The sequence below is a fragment of the Helicoverpa armigera genome, chromosome 18, assembly GCF_030705265.1.
Source record: "Helicoverpa armigera isolate CAAS_96S chromosome 18, ASM3070526v1, whole genome shotgun sequence".
Taxonomy (NCBI): Eukaryota; Metazoa; Arthropoda; class Insecta; order Lepidoptera; family Noctuidae; genus Helicoverpa; species Helicoverpa armigera.
The window spans coordinates 5348685-5376358 of NC_087137.1; the positions used below are offsets into that span (position 1 = coordinate 5348685).

Genomic DNA, 27674 nt, shown 5'->3' on the forward strand with positions numbered 1-27674 from the left:
ATCGATCGAATCGGGCGGGCTGGGTGTTGGAGCGCTGGCAACATTTTTCACTCACAGTTCATTCATTCGTTGCCGTGTGAGTGTGCACGCACGTTGCTGTCACGACTTGAGCGAGTTCGTCATTGAAAAAGTCTTAATTGTGGTGAGCGAACGTTACGCTATAATTATATATTTTTTTCTAAAATACAAAATCGTAAGTAGATTGCCAATCTATTCAAGGCATTGTCTTCATATTCTGTGTTTTATTGATTCTTTTATTTGGGCTAATGCTCGTATTGATCGTGAGCACCCTACATTTAATTTAATCTTCGGTAAAGTGTGTAATGTGAATTAAGTTTTTAAGTGCTTCTACTGATTAAGAGTACTAGAACGGTGGAACAATGAGCCTAATGCAAAACATTGTGATTTGTTGCACTTTTGTATTTCAAGCACTTACGTAACATGACGTTACGACACCTTGTGCCTTGGAACTCCCTGATGACATTGATCCTGACCTAGTTCCATTTACGAATTCCAGAGCAATACTTATTTATAACCAGTGCTGTGATTTATAGCTTTTTACAACCTGAGTATTTCTAGAATACTCTTTCGCTTAATAATTCCACTGTAGTGGTTTCTGGCTAAAGTTCATCGTCTTTCAAGCATAATTTTATAATTACCTACCTACATGTAATATATCAGTGTACACAAAACTCATTAAATTCTATGAAAAATCATTTATGTAACACTTAAATCGAAGTTAATGAAAAACATAGCACATTGACCTTGAGTCCTCATGATCTCGACATAACCTCACAATGGTTTAAATCTCATTTTTCCTAGTTGGTGTTAATAATAGAGGTAATATCTTTAATTTTAATGAATTTTTCCTGTTACCTCTTTCTAGAACCATGGGTATCCCTGCTGGAAACGCTGAGAATGGCAAGAAAATCTTTGTTCAAAGATGTGCCCAGTGCCACACTGTAAGTACCTACCTACCTCTATTCATCATTCTTATCATAAACATCATTGTCAGGCATTCAATGAGTGACATTGTCTGTTCTGACTCATGACATTGAAACTCATTTCTAGAAATAACCTAAAGAGGGAATTTTAACACAAATTATATTCAATTTTCCTGTTAAACTGATCTGTAGAAAAACCCAAAAATGTTCCAACGTGCACATAATTCCATGTACCACGTAGCATTAAAGCATTGTAAATTGAACCTTCATGCAAAGCATGATGATATGATAACATTTTGTGAAAAAGAAAGCCACAGTACTCCATTAACCACCTCATGTCAAATTAATTTTCATTTGTTTTAGTTTGTTCAATAACATTCTGCATATTAGTATCCCACTATTTTATTACTCTTCTTTCACATGATAGGTATAGGATGACTGTTATTTAACAGTGCAAAATACATTAACTAATTGTATAAATATATATGTATGCATGGAAAATACTGAGAACATGCTCCATTAGCACTCATGATAATTGAATTACACGCTACCCTTATGTTATCTTTTTAACTAAAGTTAACATGTAAATAGTATAAGTAAATGGTATAATTTAACTTAGTTTCAAATATTAACGCAGAAGTATATTCATGTTACAGGTTGAAGCTGGCGGCAAACACAAAGTAGGTCCCAACCTCCACGGTATCTGGAACCGCAAGACTGGCCAAGCTGCTGGTTTCTCATACACAGATGCCAACAAGTCCAAAGGTAATTATTTTATTTTTAGTTCATACAACCTTAAAATAATTAGTTAGCGATCCATAACTGCTATTCTAAGGCCTAATACTTATTAAATTACCAGTGGTAACATTTATTTTATGATCCAATTGTTATGCATAGTGATCGTTACAAATACTACAAACATCATGAGATTCTATAAATTTTAACGGCACTATTGTTGATGACGTCATGTCCAAAGGTCAAACATTTATGCTCCTACAGTCTTATTGTTACAATCGCGTGAATATCACGCCACGTGGAATTGACAGTTCACTCAATCACAATATCGCAATGGCGACAAATACCGTTGTTTGATTAGCTAATCAGTTATCTATCAGTCAGTAATGCTACAAATATGTTCTTTATTATATCAAACATTACATAATGGGAGTAAACATTTTATACTTTTATTTTACAGGTATCTCATGGAATGAGGACACCCTCTTCGAGTACCTGGAGAACCCCAAGAAATACATCCCTGGCACCAAGATGGTGTTCGCCGGTTTGAAGAAGCCCAATGAGCGCGCGGATCTCATCGCTTACCTAAGAGAAGCCACAAAGTAGATTTTTGAAAATTTAGGAAAAATCGTTCAAAATAAGGAACATTTTCCATATTAATCATGGAATATATTTCTTATTTAATAGCCCAATCAGTATCATCAATTGTATTCTGCAATAATTAAGTTGCGTGATACACTTAGTATATAGTTCACATGTCATATTCTTAGCTGTTCTACAATTATGTGAGTACAAGTTACAGTGTGCAGTATATTACATTGAGTATACTCTCTTGAAATGTTGTGAGTGACTTTACTGTTATTAAATTATTAACGAGATTCCCCCTAAAGCTTTTCATTTGTGAATGTTTCTACACAACTCATTATTTATTTCTTCTGTATCAGCTAAATTCCAGTGTTAATTATTAATTTCGGATAATTGTTACCAATTATTACTTAGTGGTTAAATGAAATTATTTAATAAATAATTTTAATTTATTACTTCTGTTTTTGTTCCTTTCTTTAAATTTATTTTTATTATTTCATATATTTTATATTGGCGTTTTCTGTTTGGAGGAGTTTGACAACATGAGTGGTATTTTTAGTACAGGTAAATGATTGATGAAGAATTATGACCCTGAAATGTTCTGGGTAATTCTTACGCTAGCAACAGGTTTTCATGACGAACTTTCTCCTGGGAGATAGCTTATAGGCTGATAAAATGTTTTGCATCTGGGCTAGGGTCAGCTTTCAGTGAAATAATGTAATTTCCTCTTGTTATGGTAAAATATTGAAGGAAAAAAGCTAGCTGGCATCATAATTATATGTATGTGAGATAACTAGCAATGCTTTTTATTGCATCATCGTCGCAGGTGAAGCGAATCATGGACCGGTAAAGGAGTGTTAGTCATTCTGCTTTATGTTATCGGGCCAGGCTTCGTCATGTTTTGGAAAATAGAAATAAAATAGTGGAACTGCATATTTTTATGAGTACTGGGCATTTGTAAAAACACTTCTTATCGAGTGGGCGGCAGGTTTAATCATCTAACAAGCCCTGGTGTCTGAGTTACTCAAGTACGCCTGAAGGTCTCTGACATGGAATTGTAACACGCCTTTAAGTGCCCTCCCAGGGTCTAACACCGCCAACTTTTAGGCTCTGGGCTGCTTTGTGAAAACTTCTCAACCGACAGGTAAATTTCTGCCCAACCGAGGAATCGAACCCGAGATTCCGTGCACAGAACTATTACTCCTAGAACAACGAGGCAGTCGTATAGAAACTAGCGCCACATTTATGGGTCTTCGTTCTTAGCGTGAACTAAACGATGGCATGTACTTCGAACGCGTGACACCATGCAACGTTGCAGCAGCAGCGTCACGTAAATTGAGTGTTGTTTCGGGAAAAAATACTTTAAATACACTTAAGTATTTTTTATTTCTTTTACCTCGACAATAGTTGATGAGAGTAAAAGAATTTGAAAAGTGCCTGTAAAAAGGGTTGATGCTATTACATAAATGTATAAAACAGGGAGACAATAACTAAACGAAGGTGAAAGAGGCACTGCTGCGTCAAATTTGCTGTCAGATATCGCAATGACATTTGATTTTTTTAGTTGCTTTGACGTTTTGACGTCCAATAGTCCAAGACCCAAGATTTTCTCGATGTAATGAGTAATAGGTTGTAATATTGCATCTAATTCGCTATGAAATCGTCAAAATAAATATAGCACGGGAAAGCAATAGTTTACAAACATTTTGTGATGCTCCAAATTGTTTAAAAAGTGACACAAATAAATGAATTCGCATAAATCAGCCTTTGGTAAGTTCAATAACACATTTTGCTACCATAAAATTAATTAAAATACAAATACTAGTGAACGTCAACTCTACTGTGTTTATATCTAAAATCAAGCTATTATTTATTTAATGTTTTTCTTCTGGAAAACCCCTTGCGCCTGCGAAAGGTATTTGACTGAAAATTATTAAACCCTCGTTGTTGACGGACGCTTGTATTTAAAATACATTCAGAAAAATCTTTTAATTTAATTTTGGGTTAATTTTCTTGCTTACCAGATCGTATCAGCATTAAATGTTAGAGGCTTGATGTAACTGAAGATCATTACATAAAATAAATAGAAAATGGCAAAAACTTCAATTGTATTAAGCTACCATAGTATATTACTTCATCAGTCAGATATTCAACTTTTGACCGGACCACACTGGCTGAATGATACTATCATATCTTTTTATTTTGAATACTTGGAGGAGAATGTATTCAAAAATGCAAAAGAATTACTGTTTGTATCACCAGAAGTGACTCAGTGTATAAAGATGGTTCGTGAAGATGAAATAGGAACATTTCTGGAACCTCTTGGTGTTAGTAAGAAACAGTTTGTGTTCTTTGCACTAAATGACAATGACACGCCTGACATGGCCGGTGGCTCGCACTGGAGTCTTCTTGTTTATTCAAAACCAGAAAGGTGTTTTTTTCATTTGGATTCATCATATGTAAGCAATCACAAACCTGCTTGGGAGCTTGCCAGTCATCTTATACCATATCTTTCCAAGGGTGAGTAACCAGTTGCTTATATACCATAACTATTTAATTGGCATTTCTATCAAATCAAAAATTCTGCAACCATAGTTGTAAAAATACTGTTGATAAATGAGCACAATACAAAATTTTTCAAATGATACTAATTTAAAAATTGTTCTTCAACACAAATGTTAATTTTGAAATCTATTTGCAGATACCATCAATTTTGTGACCAAAGAATGTTTGCAACAAAGCAATGGGTATGACTGTGGAGTCCATGTCATATGCAATGCCGAACGTCTAGCCGAGTGCGCCCATCACACAGGACAGATTGCCAATTGTGATATGCATGAACAGATTAACCCCTCATATAAGAGAGCTCAAATATTAAATATAATTGACAGCCTTTCTGGTTCTGACTAATTTGTTATGTACCTAATGTTGTATGTAATAATGTTCTGTTGTTTGTTATAGTAATTTAATAGCATGTATTAAAGTTTCAATCAATTAAATCATTGTTTCTTTTTTAGGATTTCCAATCGGAATGGATTTTTGCCCTTTGGTGAATTAAGAAATGTTGAGTTAGTTTATCATTCTAAAAATAAGATGCTTTCAGAATTAATTGGCACAATCTTTTGGCTATACAATAAATACCTATATTATTCCTAAACTTTCGTGTGACGTCAATGTTTCATACCTCATCACGCTTATTGGGAATAAGGATGATGACTGAAAAGATTATCAGCCCCCTTCGATGTCACCCTTATCGTACCTGCCACTTTACCTTAGGTACCTTAATCATAAATAAAACAGAAATTTTGAAAACATATACGTAGTTTATTGGTATTTAAATTTTTTTCTATAGCAAAATATGATAATAAGTTTACAGAATGTATTCTGATCACTGACATTCATTCTGTTAAAATAAGTCAAAATAAATGGAATTGTTAACCAACTTATTAAAAAAGCTGTTACGAGGTATTACTTTTAAGCTTATAACTATGTATAGCTTGTACTAAATCACTTTCCGAAAAATTCTCGCCAAAAAGCTAAGATAATGAAACTTATTTCCATAGAAAGATTACACAAACCGATCAGCATAAGTTGTTATCCATGTTCCTCGCACAGCTGTCTCCGTTTGCTCTCGTAATTCCGAAAAAACAGAGAAAGTCTACAAATACGGACACCGCACTCAAGCTACCATTAAAACTCTCACTTTAGTAATGTTATATTTTAATAATTACAAAAAGTATTGTGATCTGTGTATAAAAATTAGGCTTTCTGGGGCTCTACCCAACCTCCGAATGCTTGATTTAATTCTTCTGCAACTGCGAAACATAATCTGTCTTGATTGTGGTTTGCAATCACTTGGATTCCAATAGGTAAACCTTCCCTACTGAGCCCTAATGGAACCGTCGTAGATGGTAATCCTAAACAGTTAATTATGGCCGTATATGAAAAATTGAACGGTCTGAGTAACGGTTCGTTGTGGTACGGAGCTGTTGTGGGATGCGAAGGGAAGAAGAAAACGCCATCGTCACCAAGCATTTCTGAAAAAGTCCTCTCAAGATCCTCACGTAGTTGTAAATAGTGTTTGTATCTCTCACTGCCTATATCCACACCACCATAGTCAAAAAGTGACGTGAACAGTCCAATGAATGTGTTTCCTGACAGCCCAATCATGTTTTTCAGCATTTCAAATAAGATACTTCCAATACTGTCATTATTCATTATAAATTCGCCAAACCGCTTCGTACTTTTCATGTTTGCAAACCAAATGGCCATGGATTTACGCATGAGGGGTATCTTTTTCTCCTCAGCGTCTATTTGATATTGTTTCTTGAAGAACTCTGTGACCTTTTTCATTGCTGCGATGATTTCTGGATCAACGGGGTCTATTAACGGGGCATCAGTACTAAACTGGTAAAAATACCTGAGTTTCTTGACATCAACTGGCGTGTCTAAGTTCAATTTCTTGGCGTTATGTCCTGATATAACTTTCATGATAGGCTTTAAGTCCACAGCGTGTCTTGTCATCGGGCCAATACCTGTAAAATATTGTATAAAAGTAAATATACTAATCACAACATAAGCGTCTTGGGAAAATGAAACAATAAGTTATCAAATAAGTAGGTAGCTGTTTTGTGCAATTTCCTCTAGTTACGTGCAGATGGAACGAATTAAGCAGGTACACACATTACCAGTGTGTGTGAAGTCACACCTACCTACTTTATGTATACACATAAACCAAGCAATAAATGGAATGTAGTCAAATGGTTAACGTCATACAGTTCTCGGCTACTTTACATTTTATAGTTTATCTTATCTTTTGACACTTACCTAAAAATGAATCCAGCAAATCTGACTCCGGCATCGGGTACTGTCCATTATTTGACACGATGTTACGAGATGGCTTGTGTCCAAATATGCCATTGAAATAAGCAGGCATTCGTATCGAACCTCCAATATCGGAACCTGTAAAACAACATTATTACCTTATTTCATCATTTCGAAAAAGAAAAGGAACGCAGAATACAAGCAGAAAAAAATATCGATCAAACATTCTGGTTACAGGTTGCTAAGTGATAACATGTAAATGTAACACATTAGCGAAATTACTGTCGTCAAACACGTATTACTTGCATATATAAAACTAAACATAAAGCTACGCTTTTTCGTGCCAAGGGAATGTTTTGAACATTTGTTTATTTTAACTGAAAACAGGTCGACGAATTCCTTAACATCCGTGAAATAATTTTGAGGCTTTTCACTTAGAATCGACACTATACGAATGAAGGATAGTCTTAAATTCATCAGTATTTACGCACGCAAGCAAATTTTAGGAATGGAATCATTATGTGTAACAAGCAACACCAAAAGAATGTAAGGTATCTAATGATTGTATGTTGTACACACCTATGCCAAATATACTGCCTCCAGCAGATTGGCAGCACCCCTCGCCTCCGGATGAACCTCCAACAATTCTTGTGGTGTTATAAGCGTTGTTGGTTCTGCCATGGATATGGTTGTGTGTTTCCCACCTGGAATCAATAATATGGATCTTAAAACTAGTGATAAAATGTTTCAAATGGATCCTCCGTGCTGAATTTTCAGATAAAATAATTACTGCTTTCGATGGCAATTTATAACACTCAATCATATGTATCAGATAGTTTGTAACTATGAGTATTTAGAGAGATAATCCTTTCTTTTTATATAAGTACTGAATGAGCTAAAATAACTGTGGAGTAGACTTACCACATACAAAGTTCAGGTACATTCGTAAGCCCAATGATAATGGCGCCCTTCTTTTGAAGCAACATGACGACATCGCTGTCCTCTTCAGCAATCACATCTTTGCGGAGAACAACACCAGCAGTTTGATGTAAACCTGGAATTTCAAATACGAAAGATACATTAAATGCAAACCAATAAATAGCATTGTTAAACTGGGCCACAGTGCTGATTTTATACGACGATTACAAACAACCATACCATGTTTGAATTGTGGGTAAAACAGAGTTTATGCCAGCTTTCCCCATGCTGTAATCTAAATAATCTTGCCAATTTGAGGCATGCTAAGTTGTCTCTAGCCTTTGGATATAACGGCAATTTGCGGCATGTTGCCAGAAGACAAGGTGTTACCTTGTCACATAAATCTTGCAACAGGCAACACTGAGGCGAAATGCATTGTAAGATGTTACCATTGTCCAATGCCGACATAAGCCTGAGTAACAATGAAAGACGTTATCGGCCGACACTGGCTAAACCATTTTATACAGTATTCTGTGTAGCGGGTTTCTACCTTTATATACTCTTAGGTGATTGGCAATGCAGCAAAGTTAATCTTGCCATAAAAGCTAATATTGCCATGTTACTGCGACAGTAAAACCAAATTGCATGCACATAGCCTTCGGTATTTTTTTCAAAGATTGATTATAGGATTTTACTACGACAAAAAATCCCAAATCGATTATTTATCAACTTCTAAAAATAAACTCTACGGAAGTCGATGAAATTTATGCCAGTATAAAAATTGCCATAAACCAGAAAAATATTGTGTTGAAACAGTAATTTTGAAGCAAGGGGCTCTTATTCTGTCTAACGTTAATCCTTGTATCCCTTTATCAATATTAACGTACCTTTAACGGCTATACAGTCCTTAGTCGTAAAGGGAACGCCGAGGAAGGGCTTCTCCTCTTCTAGCTGAGTGACCGTCTTCGTGCCGCTTCGGACGAGGTCATCGGCCTCTCGTGCTTCCTTTAATGCCGCTTCAAATCGATCTTCCACGAAGCAGTTGAGTGCGGAATTGACATCTTTAATCCGCCTGATGCATGCTTCTAATACTTCCACGCTCGTAATCTGTAAATATTCCAGTATAAAAATAGTTGATAGGTATGACTTCATACGATAGATTTACCAATGTATCGTAAAATAGTTTCATACGGTATTGGTAAATCTTACAAGCTTTCAACGATTTTGTCAATATTCTGATTTATTTAGAACGCGTTTTCTGTGATATTTTTATATCCTACGCCTGCCTTTAACTACTTCTTCAGATTTAGATTAAGATATGCTTGGACACTATTAATGTTGCTAGAAGTAATAAGAATAGATCTCTAATAATGCCCCTATTTAATAGTGTTATACCACCTCTTCGTATTTCCTCATGGTAAGGAACTTATTTAAATACGAATAACAATTCAAAAGATAATTACGTCAAGCTTTTATGTTTTCGCTAACGACTGTTGTAAAGTGTTGTTGTAAGTTAGGAATTAAGGCGAGCTGTCGCCACTTCGATCCGAAGCCTGACAGTCGTTACAGAATAATTACAAACTTTAATGTTTCGCACTTAACCACAAATTATCTTCAGCTTACAGTAGGAGTATTGTTTTTAACTTTCTAAAAGTTTGCCGCAAGTTGAACAATCGAAATTGAAGAGAAACAAGAAGATAACAAAGTCCAACAGACTTCAATACTAAATCGTAAAGTTATCTGTAATTGGTATTGAACGCATCACTGGAGAGCAACGAGACTTGATAGCCGTAATTAAATTAAATCTAGAAACTGTCGTTCTATGTATAGTTAGTTCGTATCAAGACGGACACTGAATCAATAGACTGTACGATGCTCCCAGTCCCAGACTCCCAGTTGACACTACCAAGAACTTAGAGACATGTGAATAACATTTCAAAACCAGTTATAAAATGGCCCACAAACCTCAGGTAAATTCCCAGAACAACTTTTGACGACAAGCGAAATGACTGACACGTCCAATTCTATATTTTTACGGACTTAAAAAAGGAGCAAGTTTCTCAATTCCACCGCGTGCATATTTTTTTATAAAAAAAAAAAATGGTTTAGGTTCACACTATGAAGAAGTTATACCATCTAGATTTCCGTCTGCCAAGTGCGACTACGTTTTATTCAATTCGTGATGCTTACAGCCAATTTATGCTGCATTGTGAGTCTATTTAAACTGACAATTACTAGCTACATCGTTCATCAATCTACATAAGGAAGGTGACAGTTTCCTGTTGTTCATTATGTAAAAGTATAATGATACAAGTATGCTGTATACCTAGCATAGTGTGGTTCTTATTGTTGTTACATCTCTCAAGGACTGTTTTGCAAAATTGACAAAATCATGATTACTTGATTTTGATGAAAGTAGCAAAGACTCTTACGTACTTCAATTAATTGGACATAGTTCAAATGAGAGAGGGTATCTTCTTCCTATTTTCCTTAAAATTAAACTGCTAAAATAAGAGACTCTTTAAAGAGGAAAAGATCGGAGAAAGGGCTCAGAGAAACGTTGCCATCCTAAAATTCGAATCACTAAACACTTCAGCCCCGATTTAGTATCTGATGATATCTTAGCATTTGTTTCAAAGACTTATGAATAATTCCGTTGTTCAGTAGATTCACTTAGCCACTGACCTTGTACTGAAATACACGAGGCAACATTGTTTCATTCCTAACCGCCTAAATTGCATGGCAACCTGGACATAGCCTGATCTAATTCGTTTTTTATACCCCAATTTTAGGTAGCCGCGTTACCCGTATTATTTTTGTTGTTGTATCCTTCAATTAAGCTGTACTTCTTAAATAACAAGTACCTAGTTGACCTCCCTCTCTACAAAAATTGTTAACATAAAAGCCTATATTATATTCATGATTAAAAAAATAATTAAAGATTTTCCTGTACCTACTACAAGTTTATAACAAGTTTTTCCTTATCGGAATTAGTACGGCTGCTCTTGATATTATCATAATTATTAAATTCTTACAGAGACAATTGTGTTAGGTACTTTATCAGTTAGACATTAATTCGTTGACTTTACACCTGTTTGAGCCTTGATAAACCGGCTGTGATATTTTTCGTTTATTATCTAACGCGATTGTCCCTTACCGTTAAATAAATTTCGATTATCAACGTCGATATCTAGCTCATTATTTTTATCTAAAGTTAAATCTGCATCACAATATTCGTTATTAAATTATGTAAGACTGTTTGTGATGCGTCATGGTTAATGTCAAGGTTATTACTTGAACTTGGTGTTTGGCTGCCTACACGTAGCTACATACCTAAGTAAATCTATGAGTAATGGGGCTATAAAATAAATTAATAAAACAGGCATGTTTCTACGTGGAACTAGTTTTATCACGCGCCTAGAACAGCCGAATGATAATAATTATGCTAATGAAAAATTTACATAAAATAATAAAAACTAGCTGGTGAACTTTGAATCACCATTGTTTTATCATTTTAGTAAATAAGTACTTAGTCATTCAGCATTTCGACTTAAGCCTACTTATGTTGAAATAATGGCTTTGTTTTAAGTACTTATGTATAAATAAACATATCAGGAAAATAACAATGTGACAAAATATGTTAGAATCTGAACTACAGAAAGCTTTTTCCTTCATGGAAATTTACAAACATTCAATAATGCGTAATGACTGAAGGTACATTTGCAATAGTAGGCACCTAATCTAATCGTTTTCCTAGTTCTCGATAAGAGCGTGCATAATGAGTAACCATTTTTATAGTTTGGACTTTATTATTGTACCTAGCCAGTGTGCGTTAAAGATATCAACGTTTTGTTATAAAACTATATTTTTAAGTGCCTTGCATCCATACACATGGATACTGTTATCGGGTTGAGCAAACATGACATTGAACTACATACACACACACTCACACAGGTATGAATTCGGAACACAAATATTGCCGGATTCCCTGAACACTGAAATTAGTCTTACACAACTTGTGGTAGTTCAATTTTCTCGTTACGTAGATATACACGCACTAGTTTACGTGCATCATGTGCTTCCTGTTTCAATATTACATCATTAGCTATTAAACTTGTACCTACTTCTCGTCTACTATGTGTCATGTGCATCAACTTTTGTTTTGGTCAACGTTAACAGTATCCCAAGCCTTTGAAAGCTTTCCAGAATGGAAGTACTCTGTAGAAAGTATCACAACTCAAACTTACCTCTTTGTTCCGAATTTTCTTTGCTACTGTAATAGCTGGTTCTTTCAGGATATCATCGTATATCGGCGGTATCTTCTCCCCTTCAACTCCATAGTATAAACTGAAGATGAATCTCCCAATACTCGCTAGTATTAATCTCACAGTATGAGCCACTCTCAACTTCAGTCCTATAGGTCTCTCTATCTGGCCATTACACATGTTCGCTTTAAGTTTAAATCACTTCTATTAATAAACTTTTCTTGTAGAACCGCCCGTAGTTCTAATGCACACTTTATTTGAAAACAATGTTATAAGTTTTGACGGCGAGCAACCTGCGACAACGCCTGTGCCGCTCATATAAAACGAACTGTTCAACTCAATGAATGAGCGATATAAACCGAGGACGAGGACACATCAGCTTTGTATCTGCGTGGGTACTTCTGTCTCGCTCTGGCGCAGTAGTTCGAGTGCGGCGGCTTCGCGGCGCGCTCGGCCCTCCTCCTACGCTGCTCACTCGCGTGCCGAGTCGCCGGCCAGTCCACTCAATGCACGTTCTTTGCTTATCACTGTTTTATACGCGACGCAAAAGAAATAGTATTCGTGTGTCTAATAATTGATAATGAAAGCCACTTTCTGGACATAATGGTTTTTGGCCACATTGGTGGGATTTACGGTTGAGATTTTTTTTTAAGAAGGTTATCAATCGTCTTAACATATTAGTCGATGAAAGTGCAGAGCCGTTCAGAGGTTTATTTTTGGTCTAAAATATTAAAGTGACTAGGTTAGTTCCTTAGAAGGTGGGAAGCAAACTTTTACCCAAGTTTTGAACCAATTTTTTCAGGCACTAGCCAATTTTCAGTATCAATCTTCTAATAATTGACATGACAAATCGAAAGGATCAAAGGATATTTTTTTGTATTTTTTAAGTTTTACTAACGGTGACATTCAATTGTCAATAGAAGTCTCTCTGCGTTCTGTCAGTCTGCGATCAGTCAGTTAAGTATGTTTTCTTTTTAGAAAAGTTTTTAATGTCTTTAATCTTTTTATCTTTTTGATGTTAGATTACTTGACTTGTTCAATTATTATTTTATTCAATTCAGGCCAGAATAATTGAAAAATATAATAAAATTAAAACATTGTCGAGTCGCAGTGAACTACTTTCTACAATGTAGATTGATGAATTAAGGATCTACCTATTCAAATTGCGAACCACATCTGAAGCAGAATCTGAATATGCTGCTGTTTAGGAGAACCTTACAAAGGACCTCTCTACAATCGAATCCCATTTTAAATAATCATAACATTAAAGATTTAAAAAATTTCGTATAAATATTCGAGACGTATTCGTACAAAGGTATCGTTTTATACGAATCATCATCTCCCGTCCATCTATTATTTATACATAGTATCGTTTTAGTCCCGAATTTTCATAAATAAGCATTACTTTAATCACCCTTTGATCACTAGCGTCCACCAAAGATCTCATATTAGGTTTCAAAAGTATCCGTAGTGAGGTCGTTGCCCTTAACTAAATAAGGCATTTATTTATGCTATAATTTTCTCTTAAAATACCGGTTATATCTACTAAATATGGAAAACAAACCTGCTTCGAAAAACAATATTTTATTCCTATACTTACTGTGTCATCGTCTTGTAGGATTTAATATATGGTTGGTAGATAATTAGCATCATTGTTGAAGAAGCTTTTCATAAGGATCAAAAGCAAAATATTTTGTAATTAAGATTGTAATTTTTAGAAGACAATAGATATTACTTTCATATCTTCAGAGGACTGAAAGGCGCGTTGATGATGCTGTATTAATATAGGATATCAAATCAGACTCAGACACAAATTCAGTGGCGGAACGGCCGTTGTGGACACACAACCATAATTTTCTTATGATGTCACAGTTATTTCTTCTTTTTAGGTACTCTATCGTATACTCCCTTATGTGTTCCCCTATAAATTCCGTTATATACTCCCTTATGTACTTCTTTAAGTACCCCTGTGTTCTTCCTTATGTACCTCATTATAATACACTCTCTGTTTACTTCTTTAAGTATCCCTGTGTTCTTCCTTTGTATTCACTAATTTACTAATTTATATACTTCCCTATTAACTCGTCCTGTGTACTTCCTTATACACTTATTTTGTGTACTCTTCTTACGTACTCCTTTATATGCATCCCTTATGTCCTTATGTAGGTACTCTTCCTAAGTACTTCCGTATACTTCAGTCTTTGGGGTACTGTCCCATGTACCTGAATTTAATACGTGTAATTGTGTATGTAATTTTTTAATCGACATTCCCATAACCTATTTGAAGGGCTGAATCCGCCCCTGAACAAATATTAAAATGTCTGTTAAATACAGACATCGCTTTGTTCTCTAACGACGTAAACAATATTGGAAAGTATGTAAACAACGTGTCAAAATAATATCCTTTATTTTAAAAGAACAAAGAAACTATATCGAGGTCAACCCTCTGTTTGTTGTTATACTGAAAACTGTATTTCAGTTACCACCTTCATATATTATTAATTATTCCCAATAACACCCGCTTTCGCACTATGCAGCGTAAATAGCTAAAAAATAAATCTGTTTACTTTTAATTTTATTCTCCGTACGTCGAACCATAGCAGACAGTGAAACATATTTCAACTGTAATCTTTTTTAATATTTCGTTTCTTTCATTTCAGAATAACATGACTGAATCACCAGAAAGGGAGCAGACCGGCAATTCCCTTAAAATGTCATTGCCCACCGTACTCTGTACTCCCGAGGCTTCCGAAGAAAAGTCCGATATATCTTTGAAGGCAAATACCATGATTTCCTCGGATTCTAAGATGTCACTTCCATCCCATTTGGGCACTCCCACGTCACCTTTAAGATTATCCTCTCCTTTATCATTGCCATCGTCGCCACGCGTGAAGAATTCCTCCCAGTCGTCGACCAACTCGTTGCTTAACCCGAACCCGAAGCCTGTGACGACAAATGCTGCAACTAACAACTCCTTGGTGAACAGCGGCTCGGCTACCGGTAAGTGATATTATTTAACAAATGACTGTCACAATTAGTATCCATATTCGTTGTTGATTAGCATCGAAATGATAATAGACAAGACAATAGCGCGATTTTCCTTGTAAGCGAGCTTAACGTAGGTATAATGGAAGATTAGTTGTAACTATGTGGATAGTCTATAGGTATTGTTCATAAGCTGCTTTCAGTTATCTCAAGGACATGGGACAGACAATTGTACCTATGTACTTACCTACGATTGATGAAATTCCGTTAATATTAGTCATGTCTATTTTTCACGCAAGTGGTAATTTATACATATAACTAGTACCTACAAAAACCAGGATTATCTATTACTGCCTATTATAACCTACCTATAGGTACCTACATTTATTTAATTCGCAGCAGGTGTTACTGTTGGTGATTCACTTTAAGACACCTTCGCTATCTAATTCGATACAGTTTATCAAGTTATGAATAGATTTTACGAAACGCGTTTATTCGAACTCAATTTTTTCCACAAATGTAATATTCAAAGCACACGTTACTCACTAAATCACATTTCCGATCAAAACTTAATAAAACACATCACATTTTGTATTCTATTCTCGTTCTGTTTCATGTGTTCTGGGGATATTTACTAGTGAACTTATGTATGTGTGAATTATTTCAGCACCTAACTTGTTCAGTATATACGCCACTCTTTGTTCACAATTTAAAGCTGAAACAATTGCTGGCCTTCACTAAAATCTGTTTAATTAAAAATGAAATCAGAACCTGACCTAATATTAATCTTCATTTTAAGTATAATTAAAATTAGGTATGTGAACTTTCATAAATACTGGAAACAGTGTCGTGTAAAGATTATTTACATTTTACAGGTAACCTGAAAATTAGGTAAACCTACGCTACATTAAAACGTTGTCATAAAAACGTACCGGTTTTAAACCATGAAGTTTAATTAAGTTCATGGTTTTAAACCTATCACTAAAGTCGGTACTTTTTTAACACCGTGTATAACTTAAACTGGACGAAGTTTTGAGGTTTTGTTATTAGAAAGGGCTTTTCATAAACATCGATTCTATAGTTTAAAATGTTCGTAATCCTTCAACTGACAGTTTAATCTGCTTAAATTGATGAATTAGTGTCACCTTTGACAGTTCCATAAATCAAAATAAAATTACTGTTAACCCTCTTACGATGCTATATAGACTTTGGTAAATCTTTCTATATCTAATACTCGACCCTAATACCGAGTGATAAAAATCTGGCGTCTTTAGTTTGGGATGTAGGACATTTTCTATTATGAAGGGTGTTTTCTTAGGCCATTTGTAGGACTCTTTTATTTATTACTCCTATAAGCTACATTATCAAAGCTTTTAGGCTTAGTGATTCAGCTAGACGTGGGTTTACTGACACACGTTCTCGAAAAACGTTTTATGATGCGTATGGTTGTTAAGAAAGTTTCACACTGTAAAAAATTAGATAACCATGTCCTTAAAAGTTTAATGATCTTGAATGAAACCAATTAAACCATGACAGTGGTATGCAGATTCCCAATTTGATTGAATATCTAAATGATCGCTGTAAATGTACTGTAGCATACAGTATCAGTTAGTATTAATTATTCAGTTAATCTGTCCATTGTAATCCTCACAATATGGCGGATTATTTGTCGAAGTACCTATCAACGGGTTTATAACGTAACCAAAACATTTCTAGAGTGGCTACTTAATCAATAAATTCCATTACTTTTAGTAATTTTCCTATAATATGTTGTTTATAACTAAGAGTGCTACAAACAAAATAATCTTTTGCAATATCTTTTCTATCTAATAAATAAAATATTATGTCAGTAATAATAATTTATTGATATCGTAAAAGTTGTCAGTTGGGCTTGATTGCCCATCGCCCTAATACACGAGTTGTGACGTCACATTTCCTTTAAGGCTTCCACAAGAATATTGGTGTTGCTAATTAGAAAAATACATAATATAACCCTAATACTCTTTATACCATCCGACATTTCCTACACTCGCTTGAAAACTTTCGCAGTGGAAATCGGTTTGAGTAAAGCTTTCCGCGTTTCGTTTTTCTTCCATTTGTAATGCAATCTGGTAAAACATACATTATTTACTTGATTTAAAGTTACCTCTCGTGTAGAAATACGGATTTTGTGAAAGAGATGTGGATGGAACTGTATTCTAAACATTGTTTTGACAAGATAGCCCATAGGTGAAGTTAACGGCTTTATCTTACAAGAATCTATCATGTGTTGCGGTTTTTCATTGATACGAGTACGAAATCAAATTTAGCTGTCATAAAAATGTTGGTAGGCACATTTTTTATTAGGTTCGCCACAATTTCTAGGCCTAATATAAACGCGTTTTCATACCAACTTATCAAGAAAACTGGGATAATCGTAAAAAAATGTTTTCGTAAATAAATATTGTAAGCTGAATCCGGCGTTTGTGAATACTCCAAAAACCTCATTAACCTTTTAAAAGCTTTTATTTAGGGAATATAAAAGTCTGGCACGGGCAGAGAAAATATATTGTTTTTAGTAACCGCTCCCTCGAAAGGAAATAAACAAACGTTGCTAACTTTGCCATCCATTCCTTCTGTGACCTTCTAAAGTTAACGATATTCGTGACTGTTTCCATTTAACTGATACAACTTTAGCAATTAAAGCTACGTAACTGGTAAAAGATCGTTCGTCTTCTAAAGCATTTATGCTTAAATTACGTTTGGAAAGTAGAACAATTGATTGGTGAGTTTCCTTATAAACAATGCCACGCCGCTACATTTCCCCATTATTAAGATTAACGTAGTAGACTCGACAAGATTAAGTGTGAATTGGCCACTATTTCGTCATTACGGCCTATATTCCGTGATATTGAACTATATTGTGGCAATTGAGTTGATAAGCAATTGCGAAGGTTACAAGTGCCCTCATTGAACCTGGCCTTCAAGGGACCCCAATAAACATGAGGATTTAGCAATTTTTTTCAGGACGCTGAAAATGAGAAACCCTCATCGACTTCATTCATATTCCGCAGTTGAGCGCAGAACGCGGCGGAGGGCGGGCGCGTCCCGTGCCGCTTTGTTCCACAATGCCGATACTAATTCGCTTTAGTTTCCTTACCGTGTGAAGTGAAGTGGCAATTAGTATGTCCTATGCCTGTAAACTAGCGTGTTCTACATTCACTATTAATGATCTCATACGACAACAATGATAAACTGTCGAAAGAATCAAAAACTTTGCGTGTTATAGACCTAATAAATTGAAACTTTCCGAGGGAAAAGTTTTATCCCATACACAAATAAATATTTTGTGAATTTATAAAAGCTCCAGATAATCGGTTAAAAGGAAACAGTTTTCCAGCATTTACAATGTTAAGTTGTATTGAATAGAACAATTGTTGTGAAGGACAATACTTGAATAGGTTGTTGTTTTGTTGGCAAACTCTTTCACATGTTATAATGCTAAGACAAAGTTAAACAATAGTGGTGGTGTGAGGCCCCGGGATGCCGTGTTGTGGCTGCTGGTGGAACGGCAGACAGAGGCACCGACCCCCCGACCCCGACACATCAGGTTATTTTCCACCTCATTTTCTTTACAAAACCATTTGCTCTAAACCCAAATGGATATAAATCCAATGAAACGCGGGACGATGGATAAGCGGTTCTTTGTCCATTGAGCTTTTACCGCGGTTCAGTATTACTCAAAATGTATTTGAGTGGGAGGTACTTATGTTATGGAAAATTCGCATTATTTTGCTAAAAGTTAGATAACTGTTCTTCGTTATCGCTAATTAATGGAATGTCGCGTTTGTTTAATTTTATCTTGGCCATTATCTCGATTATATCATTAAATAAACATTTATTGTTACACATGGGTCTCTTTATTGCCCATTAGGACAGTCAGGAGTGACAATTCATACTATTGTTATAAATCCAATATGTAATTTGGATATGTACACTTACCCAAAAATATCAAAAGATTGGTCACATTGTACTAAATAAGTTACTTATAGTGCTCACTTTGTCTTCAAAAATATAACTGGCCCATCAAACAATTTAACCAATTATACAAGGGTCTCAACTCCACTTCAAAGATCGTTATCTCTGTCAAAGCCTTATTTTAAATTGTATACAAATAAATTTTCTTCGCTCAGTACTCAATTTATTTACGTATTTAAATTCTGACTCTAATAGTGATTAAGCGATGAAAAGACAACAGTGAACTACTCCTTACTTCAACACAAAGAAGAATAAACATTTGATCCGAATAATTTATACTGAGAAGTTATTTCGTCAAACTTCGCTACAATGTACAAACTATGTATTGGCTGAATTATAACAAACCCTGTTCCATTAGTTACTTCAAACAAGTAACTTTGAACTAAAGGGTCTCTTTGAAGCAGATATACCTAATTAATCAGTTAACGTTACCATAGAGTCCCAGAGTACAATAGCACTTCGATATTATCAAGAACCCTTTCTCCCAAAAGTCCAAGTAACAGTTTTGGAATTACTATTTGACAATTTGATGAGAATTGAGTTTCACGAGTTCATTACTCGTGTACCGTACCATTCACGAAAATGTCTTAAACTTTCTACAGTAGGGACCAAATGTTCAAAACAGACAATGGTCCCGGTTTAACCCTAAACAACTTTGACGTGAATTTGATAACTGAAAGTCATTGGCCATTGTTCGCGGGCCGAGCCTGATAATAAAAACATATCCGTAAAAAGCGTCCTCAACAAACAGGAGTGATTTATTTACGGATTATAAAATGAGGAGGCAATTTCGGAGACCCATGGGCAGCGTCCGGGCATAATTGATGATTTTTCTCTTACAAATATTTCTTATTCTTCAAGGATACCTTTCAAAACAGTTTTTTGTCGACAAGATTTTCTTCGAGATAAAAAAGCTATCGTTGGAATCGATAGCATCTTGGGACGAATAGTGTAAATCCAGTAGAAGGTCACACTGTCAGGGACGTAATGAGATCCTAAATTCGGTTCGCATTGTTAACCTAAGGCCAAGTGAAAGTTACAAAAAAAACATATAGTTATGTTTAGAAAACATAGTTGACGTTGAAATATTACGAGGTTCACATGTTCATTAAAAGTATGAATAAATGCAAAATGTATTTAAAAATTCTAAAATGTAGCTGCTACAACTCAGACGCTGAAAAAGTGGGTTACTTTTTAATTTACAAGAAAATGCTGGTCGAAAAGAATAAAAGAAAAGGCATCCACAAAGGTTTTTCAACTAGCTAAGGTGGAAGTAATTGAGACAAATGATGGGGCCTCGATTTATTACTCATGGTGCGGTGCTACGTGACAGGTGACGGTACCCACTACCTGGCCTTCTGTGTACCAATACCCACGTAGACTTTTATTGTAAGGGTGCGACTTACGGTATTAACATTACTGTTTCAAATGCCTGTATCGTAGCTAAAGCGTCGCTCACGTATTTGTACCAAGGCCGTGATTCCCTCGAAATGGGATTAAATGATAAATATGGTTAAGCTTAAATTCTTATTCGAAGTATACTAGTGGAAAATTCTTCTCTTTCACAATGTTTTCAGGAAATTTTCCAATAGCTACTTATGGTTGACCTTTTCATTAATGAAAACGGCTAAATAAACTACACAATTCCAATAATCCCTCTATTTAGGAGGCTTTTATACGAATCGCAATGACGATTAGAGCTAAATTGTTGTGTGGGCGGTATTTTGTTCTGTTAACATCGCTCCCTTCTGTCCGAACTAAAGTTAGTTATTTAACTCAATTATATGCTATTACTGTACCTGAGAGTTTTCCCAACCAAAGCGAACATTCAGGCTTTGTCTACATACTAAACTATTTTAGTCCGATACGTACGCGAACGAATTCGCTGGAAAAGTAATGGTATCTACTAAAAGATTGCTATAATTAATTTAAGTGGTCACAAGAAGGTCCCACGGGTGTCGTACAACGTCATTACATTTGAACAACAGTATTCAATATAGGTTAGCAAGCATTACTGAACATACACTAATATGTATAGTACTAATAGAACAGATTGACGTGCGCGGCAATCAGAATCCATAAATTCATGTTGCTGAAATGCAAAATTGGATAATGGGAACGCTGAATCATTTGGGCTTGTCGACCGCAATTACATCATAACAAAAGCTGCTCAAATTAGGTGTAAATACTGTGCTTAAATAAATATGTACCTATTTTTCGGAACTATAATCATGACATGAATTTACCCTGTTCACCTTTTTTTTTTAGCGACGTAAAACCATCAAATGACCCCTCCCGCTGTGGGTTAGCAGCGGTGAGGGAGTGTCAGACTCTTACTGACTAAAATCGTCGTGTTCCGTCATAGGCCTTTTATGTACCAGGGCCGCGGTATCTCTTTCGAACAACCCGCAGCCCCGGCAGGCCTTGGCCTGCTGGCCCGCTGGGGTTGCTGACATCTCTTTGAGGAGCGCGTGGAACAACGCGCGCCGTCGACACGGGTCTGTCGTCTAGAAAGACAGAGGGACGATGAGCCACCCGAACTCACCGCCCACAGACCCACGCCTACGGTGGCCGGGAGTCATCTCGCGACACCCGGCGCCCATGGTGTCTACCTGGTCCAGCGCGGCGGCCGGGATGAGAGGTGCGAACTCTCTGGCGTTCCGCCTCCTCCTTCTCGAGCATGACCGCTTCGCAGAAGGAGGCGACGGCATCCCATTCCCTCTCGCCCCGGACCATGGCCTGAACCAGGGCCGGACGCGAGAGGTCGCCGCCGCCCAAAGCCTCGACGAGGACCCGGCGGTGCTCACCTGGCATAAGCATCTTCTCACAAAGAGAAGATAGATCACCAAGCCTGCTCAAGGCCCAGTCGCTTTACGTATTTGTTACTAAGTAAATAGAAAAGTGATCTATTACTTATTCCTGAAACACCAATGTATGTACATTGTACATAAGAGAAGCAATGATTTATCGGCTCTCAATAATACGTGGAATACTATGTGCTATGCTAACGTGTTATTTCAAAATTCATAATATCACGCTCGCGACCACGGGTTAATAACGTCGGCTTGAAAATCAAATTGTAAAGGCAAAACTAGAGCGCTTCCATTAAAAAACAAATATCATAACTATAAAACGCCAGTGCAGTTAATAAAATGTCTACGTGCTCAACTTCAAATTCTGAACAAAATTTCAGAGAACTCAATTTGCTTGTTATGTAAACTGTAACTTTATGTACCTGTATACACTTTATTGTACAAATATAGTGGGTAACTGTGCTTGACAGGGAGTAACATTGTATCATTCTGTGATGTCATAATACAGCAAAGCCTTTTTGGAGTAACGGCGTCCTGCATTTTAATGAGCTATTGATTGTTTGTTAATTTGCTCACAAGACAGTTGGCAGCGATAGGTCAAGCGGCCACTTCGCTCCGCTCGGGAATTAAAAATGTTTTGTTGCGTTTTCGCCAAGAAACGTGCGAGTGAGTGCTCACATACGGATTCAGATGATTCCGGTAAGTGAAAATATTATAAACGAAATGCAAATAATATTTAGCTAGGAGACTCGTTAAGAAATTAAATTCCTCGTTAGTCTTTTCATATTTATTTTAGTGGAAATATTAAATGAAGTCGTGTCGCAGGTGCGTGCAAGTCTTTAAGAAATTCTCTGGTTTAATTAAATTATATAAAATACCATAATATCTTCACCTTATTTATTACTTTTAGTAAGGTTCCTGTTATGATATAATGTTCAGTCTACGTAGTCATTTGATTTCCTTAATGTCGCTTGTTGTTACAAACTTTTGGCAGCTAGTTGTTGTTGTCTTGAAGTTTAGTTGAACTTTAAGATATGATATCTTCACTGACTTAGCATAGCAGTTATAGTTCGAGTAATATTTGAATGTCAAAATCAAAAGTTGAAAATTCATTTCGATATTAAATTGTCTATTTGCTTCAATCACAGAGCCAAGTAAATTTTAGTTAAATCTTTGGTAAATGTTGATTTAGGCACTCTTTATTTTTCTAATAGCCTGTATTGATTATTATTAAGCGATATTTTATATTACACCTTAGTCATCGTAATTATTTTATGAGCCGCAGACCATTACTCACGTATTTCATGCGGGTGCGTGTTGATAGGAAAACAGAAAGTTCTAATAACATATTCGAAGCGAGACCGAGTTCTGTTATGGAACTAATATATGAAGTAAACTTTTCCGAGGAAAGGTCTCGATGTTTTTTCGTTATGAGATAATATTATTTCATAGTGGCTGGCTTCAACGCGTTATTTTATTTCGTTCATATATTATGTGACGATGCGTTTTGCTGAATGAATCTTGATTCGGTGCGCTCTGATACAAATACATAAGCACATGTTCTCAGGCATTAGTCGAAAGTGATTCGTCATTGGACTCATCAAAATGTTCACCAATATCGTATCATGTTAAGTTGCAGCTAAATGATGAATCCGCGTGATAACTTATCATAAACGTGTATCTTATTGGCAGTACATGCGTACCTACTAATTCGAGATTACCTAATACAATGCCAGATTAATAAACATAATACGATATATTAAATCGAGATATACGATACCTATAATCGCATCAAATCATGTGTATTAAAACAGTTTGAATGACATACGTACAAGTTGTTCGAGTTCAAACCACTTATTCCATTGATAGTTAAATCGATTTCGCAATTTAATACAAATTAACTGAGTTATCGGTACCCAGTTAACAGCTATTGTTTTAATGTCTTTGTAGCCGTGATGTGAATGTGACATGGTGCTATACATATAATGTCTAGCAAGCGGAATTTCATTTTTATGCAAATAACTTTGCGAGCTCTTTTTATAGCAAAAAAGACAGGGTAGATCAACAAGCAAGTAGCAAAAGTGTTGCTCTAACTTTTTATTTTTCGAACCACTTTACTCTAGCAAAGAACCATGGAACTAAGACCGAACGAACTTTAAGCCCTTTAGTTTAAAGGTCAATCAGAATCTGCTCTTCCATTCAAAAACCCCACAAAAGAAACACGAAACTAACAAAAATCTTTTGCATACAAACAAAAAATTCAATGCCTTTTCCAATCTTTTTTGCGTAAAGGCCAATAGCTACTATGCATACAAAAAGGTCCGTTCCTATGCGCAAACGTAGTCTATGCGAGCTGGTCATCTTGCATTTGTAGCAGCTCAGGAATTGGGTCACAGCGAGGTGGAACGATGCGCCGCTTTCCCTATTTGTAGAAGCGGACTATTGAAATATGCAGTTTCTACTTGATTGCCCTTAGGCATGTTGTGATACGTACCCAGTTATTGTATATCTGTATATCCAGATTTATTTCAAAGCCGAAGTGAGCTTTGGTGATTTTTTTTTCAATTTGTGTGCTCCACCAACCAATCTTTTAGAGAGTTTTAAAGTTGTATTTCAGTTATGAAATATTCATGAAATAAACTTGCCGCTGTTTTACCTCGTGCAGTACAAATGTGTCGAAGTAAAAGGAAGATGAATGAGAGTTCTTTTACTTGGGATTCAACTGAAAATTAATGCATCAATCATCAAATGTCACATTTATATACCTAGCAGTTGCTTGAAGTGAATTTCAGTAGTAACTTCTGAGTATATCCAAAACTCCTCATGGACCAATGCAACAGCTAGAAAACAACAAGCATATATTAATATGCATAAATTCTGACGTAGGTTTGCAAACGTATATCATACTAGGTTCAGGAATACAATGGCCGTGCAATCAAATATGTCAACTTGCTACGAATATACGGGTCACGTTAACAAACTCAGCACAACCTAGTCAGAATATACGTCTGACGTCCATATATGTTGGTAACAGTTGTGTGGTTCAACTTGAGCGGTGAAATTGCTCGTTAGTTCCGTTTCCGGCTTCACTTGAAGGGTTTTTCCTCGCAACGTTTGCTTTTTGTTTCGCCCCGTTGAAATTCGAACATCAAATACTATGTGTGTTGAAAGATTATAACAAATCGTTGGCTTTTATTTTTTCCAACAAGCGACTTTCATTTGTTTGTTGCCTTCTAGATCAGCTTCTCGTTTCCTACATTACTGAAGGTGGTGTCCTTGAAAGTCACCATTTTCTCCGTTAGTGCCTTCCATATATGTGCCGGTCCTCTCATGGCAGCGGTTACAGAGAGACCCTCTAGATAGTCACACCTATTAGTCAGCATGAATTATTTGAGAAAAGTTATTCAGTAGCACAGTATAGGCAGGTTAGCATGTGCAAAACTATCGATGTTGTGTCGAACGTAGATAGGCATCGCCTTATGAAGCCCACTTCCACTAATGATATGGAATTCTGCCAAAATTAATCAGGACTGGAACCAAAGTCGACTGAAACAAATGTAACCTCAAAGGATGAAAGGAAATGTTAAACCACAGCAATTATATTGAAATGAACGTGTCAAGTTTTCGCTATCGCAATAATGATCCGGGTCAATGGTACTTTATTCGTTATGAACATTATTCAAGACTCCAGTTAAACCAAAATTTATTTTCAAGTCCTTTTTATATTATATTTTATTCACATATTCAAAGCTAGGTGTGGATACATTATGTTAGTACATTTGGCGACACATTTCGTAGACGTTATTGAAATGTTTCTACAATACTAAAATACGTCCGTCGTCTTAAAACTTGTAGGCCGAGGCGAAGATGATATGGAATTGTGCCAAAAGTTAATCGCGACAACTAAATCTAAATAAAAAAGTAATCTGATCTTCATAACACCAAGAAAAACTGGAGTGATATCAATGACGGTATAATAACGAAAAGAAAGCCACACTGATCTAAATTATGAGTATTATTTGGGTTGCAAATTACGTCCATCTAACAGAATAAAAGATATTATGACAGGTATAAAAATGGGTCATTGTTGTCTTGTAAACAAATTTCTGTGATCAGCGTCTGAAGGCGCCAAGTTTCCCGGAGCCAAGATAAACACGGTCTATCTTTGCCAACCCCTCGACACTACCACAGCCTGCACGCTTTATACCTATAGCTGGTGAACCTGTTTATGTAGTTGTTATTAACACTTTAGGGACGGCCAAGGCAGTAAAAAGTAATGGACTATCGCTTGCTGGTGTTATGTGAAATTTCCATTTAGTTGCTACAGGTAATACCAGCTGTTATTACGTTTAATAATAAAGTTCACAGTTATCATATTGTCTCATTTCGCTTTTATTTCGGCGACGCCTGCCTTTCCTTATTACGTCTAGAACGTAATAAAATGAACGGCACAATATGGAAAATTTTCTCTATACATTTTTCATTCTAATACATTGCAACGTTATTGCTCAAAATTGCTTTTAGAAATTTCCGCTTCCTGAGCGTTTTAAGCGAAAATCTTGCATACTCAGTGAACAGAAGCTTTCTTAAAGATATATTACCTTTAGAACAACGACCAACTTTAAATGGCTTCATCTATCTTACTTACACTTAGTTTTTATTTGTTTAAAAAACCCTTTTAAGACGTACACCTTTTCACATAAAGTGCTCTATGAACTTTTAAAATAAAAATATTGGATTTAAAAAACAATTGTCTTGCTAAGTGAATTGGAATTTTTGAGGACATACGCGCCTCTTTTTTTTAAACCTTTATGAGACATTTCGTCACAATTTCAGAAGGTGATAGAAACAATTTCATATTTGATGGCTCGTTTTCCTCTACAGGTACTCAATATGGAACAATTCGAATTTGATCGAACCATTAATAAAAAATATTAAAACCATTTCTCATACTTGCCTATTAGAACATGAAAGGTCTCTTTTGAAAAATCATTTTCCATTGTTCTGTCTTCTGAGAGATTGGTCCAAAAATCTTTTCTTTGCACGTGTCGAAGTACACACTGTCTACTCACAAATTGTTATCGGATTTCCACATGAACGATTGGACGATTATTGCGAATTTTCTTTGGCAGAAAATAGCACTCGTTGTCCGTGGGTTCCGTACATCGGATATTACAATTGGATAAAAGTCGAATTACTACATACCTTGTGTTCACTTCCCTGAATCTAATACAACATTTTCTGTCAAAGAGAGGCTTTCTTATTGAATAGGATCAATTTGGGTAGATATTTTTATTGTTGAAAGGTTTAGTGGTTGGTAAAAGGAAAAAAATATCAATTTATTTTATTTATGTAGACAGGCTTTTAGCCTACTAATAATAGAGGTCAATTAATACCTGTCGTCTGAACTTCGGCACGCAATTGATTGAAACGCTCGACTTACGGAGGGAAATCTCGAAAGTCCTGCATTACTCTCTTGATTTCTTACTAAATCATATTGGTATGAAAAGAAGACAGTACTAAAAGTCAGTTAGAAAAGAAAACCTGCAGCCCATAAATCTATAAAAAACTCATCTAAACTTAAGACA

General features: G+C 35.8%; 3 protein-coding genes across 7 annotated transcripts in view; 2 read left to right on the forward strand and 1 right to left on the reverse strand.

The window, feature by feature from the left end:
• On the forward strand, positions 1–2716 carry LOC110379609 (cytochrome c-2). Of its 2 annotated transcripts, none has more exons than XM_021339343.3 (4): positions 1–142; positions 887–962; positions 1601–1709; positions 2140–2557. In XM_021339343.3, the coding sequence occupies exons 2-4, from the start codon at positions 891–893 to the stop codon at positions 2283–2285; spliced, it is 327 nt and encodes a 108-aa protein (XP_021195018.1). In that variant the 5' UTR covers positions 1–142; positions 887–890; the 3' UTR covers positions 2286–2557. The 2 variants fall into 2 exon arrangements, with proteins under 2 accessions (XP_021195018.1, XP_021195020.1); XM_021339345.3 differs by having other exon boundaries at positions 57–193; positions 2140–2716.
• Positions 2717–3792: 1076 nt separating this feature from the next.
• The window catches only part of LOC110379601 (cytochrome b5 reductase 4), a 55153-nt gene continuing 31271 nt past the window's right edge, over positions 3793–27674 (forward strand). The window contains exons 1-2 of one of the 4 annotated variants that reach the window (XM_021339331.3): positions 3793–4034; positions 14932–15271. In XM_021339331.3, coding sequence (XP_021195006.3) covers positions 14938–15271 — 334 coding nt within the window. In that variant the 5' untranslated portion in view covers positions 3793–4034; positions 14932–14937. Of the gene's footprint in view, positions 4035–13214; positions 13233–14931; positions 15272–18303; positions 18846–22638; positions 22786–27674 lie in introns of those variants that run through there. The other 3 variants (XM_064039176.1, XM_021339332.3, XM_021339333.3) reach the window with 3 other exon arrangements.
• On the reverse strand, positions 5968–12707 carry LOC110379602 (fatty-acid amide hydrolase 2-A). The gene is made up of 6 exons (XM_021339334.3): positions 12254–12707; positions 8894–9113; positions 8010–8142; positions 7668–7792; positions 7092–7226; positions 5968–6799 (listed from the first exon to the last, which is right to left on the reverse strand). The coding sequence occupies exons 1-6, from the start codon at positions 12449–12451 to the stop codon at positions 6024–6026; spliced, it is 1587 nt and encodes a 528-aa protein (XP_021195009.3). The 5' UTR covers positions 12452–12707; the 3' UTR covers positions 5968–6023.